The 9,506-nt window shown below is 40.1% G+C and overlaps 1 protein-coding gene across 1 annotated transcript; it reads right to left on the bottom strand.

Annotated features, from left to right (window-relative positions):
* Nucleotides 1-370: 370 nt before the first annotated feature.
* Nucleotides 371-7,891, bottom strand: CRK (v-crk avian sarcoma virus CT10 oncogene homolog). The gene is made up of 2 exons (XM_010146189.1): nucleotides 7,322-7,891; nucleotides 371-1,597 (listed from the first exon to the last, which is right to left on the bottom strand). Exons 1-2 carry the CDS (start codon nucleotides 7,889-7,891, stop codon nucleotides 1,460-1,462), a joined length of 708 nt encoding a protein of 235 aa, XP_010144491.1. The 3' UTR covers nucleotides 371-1,459.
* Between the last annotated feature and the right edge of the window lie 1,615 nt (nucleotides 7,892-9,506).

A 9,506-nucleotide genomic window follows, 5' to 3' on the forward strand; every position in this document is an offset into this window, starting at 1 on the left:
ACGTGGCTTCGATCAACCTAATTAATATTTTCAGTTTGATACTATTTAGAAAAACTGTTCTCTGTGGGTTACACATTAGTCAAAGTCACAAAATTTGTTTGCTTAAGTTTGGTCACTTGAGTGCTGTGCTTGGAAAACAACCCAGGGTACAGGAAAGGGATAGCTATTCAGTGTTTAATTTCAGTTTACAAAACTTACTGAATCCATTCTGATTTATGTTAGAGAAAACCAGATCTTTAGAACAGACTAAAAAACCAACAACCCAAGCAGTGCATAACTGCTCCTATTCAATGCACCGATTTTCACTACGAGCTAGGAAGCCGTGTTTACTCTATGATGCCTTTTGAGAATCAATCCAGAAGCACACAAATATTTTCCATTAGTTTATTAAAAATAAAATCCTCATGAATTCACTATAAAATATTTTACAGATGGGCATTAAACCAGAAGAGTCCCCAGAGTAACTTTAAAATAAGAGTAATATTTGGTTTGTCAGTTCACCGTGTTTGACACTGATCTGTACTGTAAGAGTATTGTACAATCGCAGTGCTGAAGAATTCTAGGAAAAATGAAACTGCCCTATTTAATTTAGTTTTACTGGAAAGCAGTGTCAGTATTTTAGTATATTTAGTGAATCAAACACTGCTTTAAAGCTACGTGTTAAAGTGCTATGCACGTATTTTTCAGCACTGATATGGATGTTTACACTTCCATAAGCCTTATAGTCGTGGATAGAAAGAGATAACGGTGAGTTAACAGAAATTTTCATTTAAAGTCAGCTGCTATGTTTGAAGCATCAACAGTACTGAAGAAATCAATCTAGTGTCCACAAACTTCTAGAATTCTGAGGTTGATTTGATCTGTCATTTACCATGAACAGGGTAAGCATCTGTAAATCATAAGGCTGTCCCCAACGGGCGCTACATGAACCTGTACTGTGCACAGTTCCCTGACCATGCACAGTACTATACAGCCTTTCTAGACAGAGAATTCAGGATGGGAAAAAAATAAGGAGAGAGCTCCAGGATAAATTTGTGAAATTTCTATCTATATATTGAATTGTCTAAGGTTGATGTTCATTGCCTGAGGAAGAAGCAACATAAGCAATAGGACCGGAGAAAGTTATAAATGTTTTCGTAACATCTACACTCCTGCTTTCTCCAGCTGCTGCTGCTGGCAAGGTCCAGTCTGCTGTGCACATGGACATAAGCAGGCATTATAACCTCTAATCATGTACTAGTTCTGCCACTTGACACTCAAGTTATCTACTGTCGTACCCTGAATTACATGACCCTTGATTAAGGAATGGTGGTGTTCAGTCCCAGGGGTTTGCAGGTTATCAGAATGCTTAGACAAGCAATACCGCTTTCAACATCTGTCGGAACATAGTCTTGATGGCATCTGCAATAAAAACGAGTTGAGATTGTTCCCATCTGTAAGCGCAACTGTTGAGCCACACTCAGCTGAAGTCCTCGTCAGGATTCTGTTGATCCAGGAGACGGACATGTGTGAATGGAAAGTGACCACGTCGGCCATTGCATTCTCCTTCCCACTGACCACTCACATTAATCTTTGTGACCTTTACCAGCTCACCGACCTGCGGGGTAAGAAACGAGGAAGCGTTACAACTCACAAAAACACAGAGGACAAGCTGCCCCTTTGGCATCCTATCACCCAAGTGTACCACACACACTTCTACAGAAAGTACGTTTAGTCCTGACCACTTTTGATACACCAGCCTGCCACCCAACATTACTCACTCCAGAAGAAAGTAGAGAGAAAGTAGCAGAGAGAAGGAAGCGTACCTAGGTTAGGTGAGGACTAGCTAAACTGAAGAGCTTGCAATCCAACACTTATCTGTGAAGAGCACTCTTGGGATTCGACATCAGCTGCTATCACAATAAATGCCACCGAACTGACAGAGGCTTGACTTGTGCTTTGGATTCCATCCAGAGCCTCTTCAAGGGACGGAAGGCTTGTTGGTCTACAAAGTGAACATTCACCTGCAAGCTAAACGGCTCCTTCAGTTTGAAGTTTTAAGTGCTTTTCAGATAGCGTTGATAAAGTTCTGGGCAAGTGGAGGATATATATATATATATAGCCCCAGACTGTAAAACACCAGGAGAATATGCAGGGGAATAAGAAGTGGTGCCGTAAGCTGCTCTGTTCTTACTGCAAGCATCCACAACTAGCCACTACCAGAGACAAGGCCAGATGATACTTCAGCCTTGCCCATCATGGATTTCTCACATAAATAAACCCCATGGGTACAGTAAAGACCCAAAGTGATGCTGTCTCCCTTTTATAACCAAAGTGTTTGGTGAGAAAAACAAACGGACCGATGAAACAATATGCTCTAGTTTTAAAGTTCTAACGTACTACATTAAATTAACGCACAATAATATATCTCATATTCTAATCTCCAGCCTAATATCCACAGAACTAATTCTAAAGGTATTGTCTACCTTTGACAAAGGTGGAAAAGGGCACAGCAGTCACTTTCCCAAAGCTGTGCAGTCAGGTAGGTCAAGTCGGGGCCTCAGTCAGTCCCCAGGTCTGTTGAATCTGGGAGGGTACTTTAAGTGGCACTTACACAACCTACGAAAGCACAATGCGCATTCTAAAGACAGTCCCTGGAGAGTTAATAAACGTGGCACTGAAAAGCTGTCTAACCGTTTCGACCCCTCTGCATAGAATTTTTATCGACAATTTTATTCACAAGTAACATACAACAGTTTTCAGAATTCTTCCCAGGTCACACAGAGAATGCTTTGGGGACAGATATATTCTACTGTCCTTCATTAGTACTGGAAATGGATTCTCAGGGTATGGCCAAAAGCCTGACTGCATTTCTCCCAGATATTCTCTGAAGCCACAGCTACTAGTTGACAGAGATGCTCATCACTGTGTCCCAAATTCATCCAAACCAGAACCTCATTATTCTCACTTTCCAGACTGTGAACGAAGAACAAGGAAAACAACTCGGGATGTTACCAATCTCCAGTAACTTTACAGGTTTTAATCACTTGCCATCTTTTGCCAGAACAGCTTTTAACAGTTCATAAATTCAAACCTCTACATGGACTTTTAATTAAGCTCCCCCTACCTCTGATGATTACTTATCTGGTAATGAGAGGCACACGTGGGACTCTGGCTGTAGCTTTATTTCTTCCTTTTGTAGTCATTAGTATAGACATTTTAATGAATTGTAATTTGAAGAAAATCCTCTTATGTATTTGCTACAGGCAAAAAGGAAGCCTTTCTCCGCTACTGAACACTCGTTTCAGCTCTTTAGGAATTTAATCATGCAGTATGTATAATTTTGCTACTGCTAATAATCGCTGGGGGGTTGTACCAAAAAAATACTCTACTGACCAAAACAATACATCAGCAATAACTTAACAAGGATAAGATTAAATGTGACAATACTACAAGCAGTAAATCTTATTTCCTAATCACAACCATTACAAGAACACTATCCTAGATAAATTTAAATTGCTTCAGACCTGGATATAATCTATGTTATCAGCCTTCAACAGAAAAGTATCTACCTCCAACCCACTGAGAACAAAAAAGCACAAATTGCACTTCAGCTTGGGACCTGTAAGGTGTTTTTTTTACAGACTCCTGGCCTCTGCTCTTACTGCTTCATGTTCATACAGAGTTTATATTGGACACCTTATGACAAACTCACCTGCAAAAGGTGGGTTCAACAGTGCAATGACAGGGAGTTAGAATATGGGATGCTTGTGATACTCCCTCACTCCCAGGAGCATCCCGTAGCTGTCTGTCTGGTTTTCAGGGTCACTGCAGCACAGGGACACCATTTATGGATTCTCCTCACTATAAGAAGCTACACTTGAAATCTGCACATCAATAATTGTAAAAAAAGGAAAGATCTCTGAGCTTAAATATCCCCTTTTTACCATTATGATTTCACTTAACAATCACTCTCTGATACACTCTGTCATTCATATTTCATTTATCTCTGTGTCCTCATTTCATTTTTATATATATAGATCTCTCTCTTTCCACCTATCAATGCAGGACTGACTCAAGCTAAGCACGGGTCACTTCATGAATGCTAACCTAGTAAAATGGCTCCATTAGTTTCTGAATAACTTAGACATATTTCTAGATTTGCTTTGAAACTCTGCTTATTAATCTATAGGAGAACCTTCAAAAAATTACTCATTGTTACAAGTGCTGGAATTTTAAAACATTTAGACTAGAAGTGGATGTTATCTCTGAATTTCTCCTTGCTTTTAACATTGACTTATGGTATCATTAGTCTTACTGTGTATCATTCCACCAAGCACAGCACCTCAAGAACAACATTGTACCCTGCTACAAAGCCAGATTTGTCTCAGTCTTCATCAGAAGCTTTAAAACTAAATATATCCCATATGCTTCAAAGCAAAACGGAAGGTTCATGTGAAGACTTCTGTATACTGTGGTTTTATTCCAAGTACTCCTCTTTGGTAAGGTGAAAATGGCAGAGTTCTGCTACTGTTCAAAGAAAAAAAATAAATCAATCGATTTCAGAGTCATTCGCCACATAGATTTTTTCTCTTTTTCTCTCAATTAATACAGACTGACAACCCCTTCAATAGGTCTAGTGACAAGCTAAACAAAAGTTCTCTTCTCCTGCTGAATCTTTTTCTATAATACAGCACAGCCTGTATTAGAACATCATTTACTCTGACCCTCCTCCCCTGAGTTCTTCAAACCCATGTCAGTTTTAAAATAACAGAACAGTACAGACGTTCTGTTTGTGGTTTGGGCCAAAAACCTTTGGTGTTTTCCTAAGAGAAACAGTGGGATCCACCCCCAGCCCTGAATATTGCCAGATTTAAGGATAAGAGTTTTCATTTGGCAAGAATCCCACTTTTTCTATATTTATAGTTATTAAGAGGTCTGGGCAAAAATGGCCTGCTAAGATTTACATAATGCTTTCTGCTACATTATCTAAGAAAGAGATCTCTAAATAAACAGAGAAGGAACACCATGAAGCGAAAGGGAATGTGAAAAAAGGTGACAACAAGAAACAGTACTTTGATAGACAGGATGAAAAACAACTTGAAGAAAGTGCAGCACATGTGGCTGTTCTTTCCTGTACAGACATGGAAAGCAACCCCGTAACACTGTGATTGGAAATTATAAAAGCTGCAAAGCTAGGAGAGGCTACTAGCTCACAATTTAAAATTTCCCGATATTACCTACAGAATAAAGAACCACCACTATCACTGCATTGCTTAAATGCAGCCCTGTAGCGAGAGGAATACATCAACATAACCACGAGGTTCTACATGTCAACTTGTAAGTACTTCAGTAAGTTTACAAGGCCTACAGAGGCCATTGCTCTAATGGAAAGGTAGAAAGACCCTGTAAATCGTACTGCCTGCACACTTCTCAGTTCCCCCCTCCCAAACACTTGGGCTATCTAGCCTGTGCTCGTAAGTCAGCCGAAGACATGAGCAGTGTGAGCTAACCCGAAGGGAGAGGGATCCTCCATTAAATGACACTTTCTAAAGCACAGCATACTTGACAGATCATTTGAGTTTCAGTGAAGAGGACTGAACTAACATCAGATCGGCCGTGGCACTCAAGCTGTTCTTCAGCGTGTAAAGGATTTTCCTTCTGCTCAAAGTTGTTTATGATGGCCTGGATTACCAGTATTTTCTCACTCTATTTCACTCCACGCTACCAAACTGTGAGTTGGGAAGTGCTGTGGGGTGCTGCCTTCAGAGAAATGAAATGCGAAGTTAAGCTTGTAAGAGTGCTACTAGCACAGTAATAAAAGCTTAAAAGCAAAATCCCGAAGGAAAATCAAAAGGTTTTTATAAATATGCCACCAAATAGTATCCAGTGGCTCAAAGAAAATCTAACACCTGCTGACTGTAACAGTCCACAATGACATTCAGGAGTATTTCCAGACTCCAGGAGGTGGCTGAGTGGAGTGAGAAGGAGGAAAGAAGACAGCATTTTAGGCTCTGTGAAAGTCTGAAGGTTAAAATTTTCGCACATTTCCCCAAAATCTGGTGACTTGGCATAATTTCTATACATGCTTCTCAACCTAAAAATGGACGTCCTGTATCCTGGCTCTCTTTTGTTTCAGAAACACAAAAGAACATATAGTACATTTACACCGTTTCCCCACACAAATTTTTTACCTACAGTGGGGAAAACGTTCACACCTCCCAGGCTGAGTATCCGTTTTAACACCTGTAGAATGTGCTGCATTTCCCAGTTCCGTACTGAGACACACATCTATAGCTGCCACATCACTGAAGTACCAAAGTGCCTTCTGGCATGTGCACAATTAAACAAAGTATTTGAGAGAAAAGAGGAGATGCTCTGACTCAGCACAGAAACTGTTTTTTCCCAAGTACTTAAAATGTTATATAAACAGGAAGTCAATTAGGTATCAGGAAATTCCAGAGCCTTTAGCTCAAAGAGAGCCCAGATTAGATACAATTTACATATCATCCTAAGGCAAAGGTCTGCCACGAGAATACCTTAGTCTCAATTTCCTCCAGCGTAACTTGGGGGATAACTATCTGATGTGGAGAGATAGTGCACTCTAGTCTCCTTCACAACAGAAGAAAAAAATAATCAAGGGGGGCACGTACAAGTATGCGCTCACTTCAGGAAGTGAATCAACCTTAGGGGAACTCACTGCTTTATTACAAATCATACTCCATCAATCGCTGTTTTTCACGAGACCTCCCCAATGAATCGCCATGAATGTTCCTTCTTCGCAAACTAAAACCCAAAGTAACCTGCTTGAGGTCCAGATGTTACAATAAAACCCTCTGTGTGATCATCATCATCTCAGGCTGTGTAATTTTAAAGCGACTATCAATGTTTCCACTGATTGCTTTTAAACTGCTGACAGGTTGGGAAAAACCAAAACCAAAACCAAGCAACCTAGTGCACCATTTGAAGACTGGGAGAGGCAAACAACAGGGAACACAGGTTCAGGCACACAACTTAGAAAGGCTCCCGCTCCCTCCCCCCTAAAATGAAGACTTCAGAAGTGAAAACATGGATGGGGAACACTTATGTTAGTGATGTTTGACAAAAGACATGATATTGGGTCAGTAACCTAAACATGCTATAATAATCAAACGCTAGTCTACAAGTGACTCTAGTCACTTAATCATTAAAAAAAAAAAAGCCTTTATCCATAACTTATTAATCACGATGTAAAAGCAATAATACAATGTTTTCCCTTTCTTATTCCTACAAAACTAGAATGTGACTGAAAGGGAAATCCCTTGAACAGATCTCTTCTTTCTATGTTTTGCCCATTATGTACCTCCAAAGCCAAGGCTGTCTTGTCGTAGGCATTAGGGACTCGCTTCTGGATAACCCGGGCATAAATAGGGCCATTCTGAAGGTTAGGGAGCGGAGTGTTGATGCTGGGCTGGGCATAGGGCCCTGGCTCCGGCCCACCCAGTGGTTGTGGGTGGGAACTATCCTGGTTACCTCCAATCAGAGTAGGTACTGGAGCAGGGGAAGGTCTATACTTCTCGACGTAAGGAACAGGTATCATTCCCCTCTTTCCTTCGCTGTCTTCTGCATTCCACCACTGCTCTTCAGGTTTATCCCGGATTCTCAGTATGTCTCCTTTCTTAAATGGAAGATCTTCTTCATCATTTCCATTAAAGTCAAAGAGAGCTCGCACATACTCCGCTTCCTCCTGTCTGAGGATAACACCACTATTCTGCCTGGATCGGGAAACTGGTTCTATCAAGGTTGTAGTGTCCAAGTAGTGTATTTTGTAGAATTCCAGTAAAGATGGCAAAGAATCAAACTCCTGGTCACCTATTCGAAATCTGGTGGGATTCAACCCTGAAAGAAGAAGGCAACATGTCAAAGAGAGCATACAACAGTTAAAACTGTAAAATAAACATCTGAGGAGACGAACACATCTCCAGATAAGTAATTTGATAGTGATTTGGGTCATCTTTAGAGCAACCTACATAATATCTAGCTCTTCCGTGTATTTATAATCAAAGACAGCACTATCATGATCACGAGACTGGCATTTTATTTTTCAAGATTTTGCAAAGAAGGAAAAAAGAAATTGTTTGGCACTGCCAGACTTCCCGAATTAGGATAAAAATACCTTGTTTCCTTAAGTGTTGTATGGACCCAACGGATAAAAATGTTCTGAGTTTCTTGGAGCCTGTACAATTTTTAGTAACAGACAATTCCCTTTTTCCTGTTTTATACTCTAAATCTAGGAAGCAAATGAAATTTTGGTACAATTTCAAGGAAATTTTTTTTTTTTAAAACTCTCTTTTGCAGTGCAAAGTTATTTCAAAAAGACAGCACTGCAATAATGGTTATTTACTTGTATCTTGAGTTAAAGACACGGACGCTATCGAAAACTGCTTAGCTCAGCAGCAAACAATTTATGTCAATGAGCAAAGGCAGTTATTTTTCATTTTGATAACGGTACGATTAGAGAAAATTAAGTACATTTTATGCAACACAAAGCAACAACATATGTTTTCATAATGGATATAATTCAGTCTTCTAGTCTCAAGTCTTACTTTCTTTGCCGTATTGGTCTGATGGAGCCCTAGGTATAAACCGGATCCTCAAATACATTCGAATACAGATAATGTTCATATTTCAGTCCTTTGAAGCACCAAAGTGCATAAATCCATCTCAGTTTTCAAACTGTGTGCTGCGCTTTTTTGTGTTTTACGTTCTTTGGGCTTAGCTGGGGAAAAACACAGGCGTGATGTTCTATTTCCACCATGTACCATTCTGTGTAATCAGCGATGGGAAGAATTGTGGAAGGCTGGGGGAGGGTAGCGGAGGGGAAAAGATTTATGCTTTAATGAGTAACTCTTTGAGCAAGAAAGAGATGCTTACTTTGCAAGTCTCTTTCTCTGCAGGGAATATCTAACAGTTCTGAGACTTAGCTCTTGAGTACAAAGCTAGCAGAATTCTTCAAGCTGTCACTGATCCAAAACCCCCTTCAAAGTAGCATTGTCAGCTTGGAACGCTAACATTACAAGAAGGTCTTTCAAGGAGCAAAAAGGGTTCTAATAGAGAAAAGGGCAGATTCAGTAAGATCAACAGAGACGAACACCCGATAAATAAGTTTTGAAGTAAACTGAAGGAACATAAACATTATTGAAGCTGATTACAGGAAATCTAAAGCAGCAGAAGAAAGTGGTTGGAAAATGCCCATTTGCATGCGTTAACAGCCCTGAAAGACTTTCAAAGGAAAAGAGCACAAATGCAAGGAGCCAAAACCCAACAGCAATACCCTCAAAAAATTACAAAAAACCAAACACAATCTGGCATTGCCAAGAGGTAAGGAAGCTAACGGAGGTATCAGTAAGAAATATGAGCCCAGCATGGAAAGAGAAGTAAGATTCTACCTTACTCTCCCAAGGCACAATGCTGAAAAGATGCAACTTTTGTTGATGAGATGCAACTTGCATCTCTGGAATGTCATCTCAGTGGCAGATCTTAGCTCT

This window comes from Buceros rhinoceros, unplaced genomic scaffold (genome assembly GCF_000710305.1).
Source record: "Buceros rhinoceros silvestris isolate BGI_N320 unplaced genomic scaffold, ASM71030v1 scaffold14922, whole genome shotgun sequence".
Lineage (NCBI taxonomy): Eukaryota > Metazoa > Chordata > Aves > Bucerotiformes > Bucerotidae > Buceros > Buceros rhinoceros.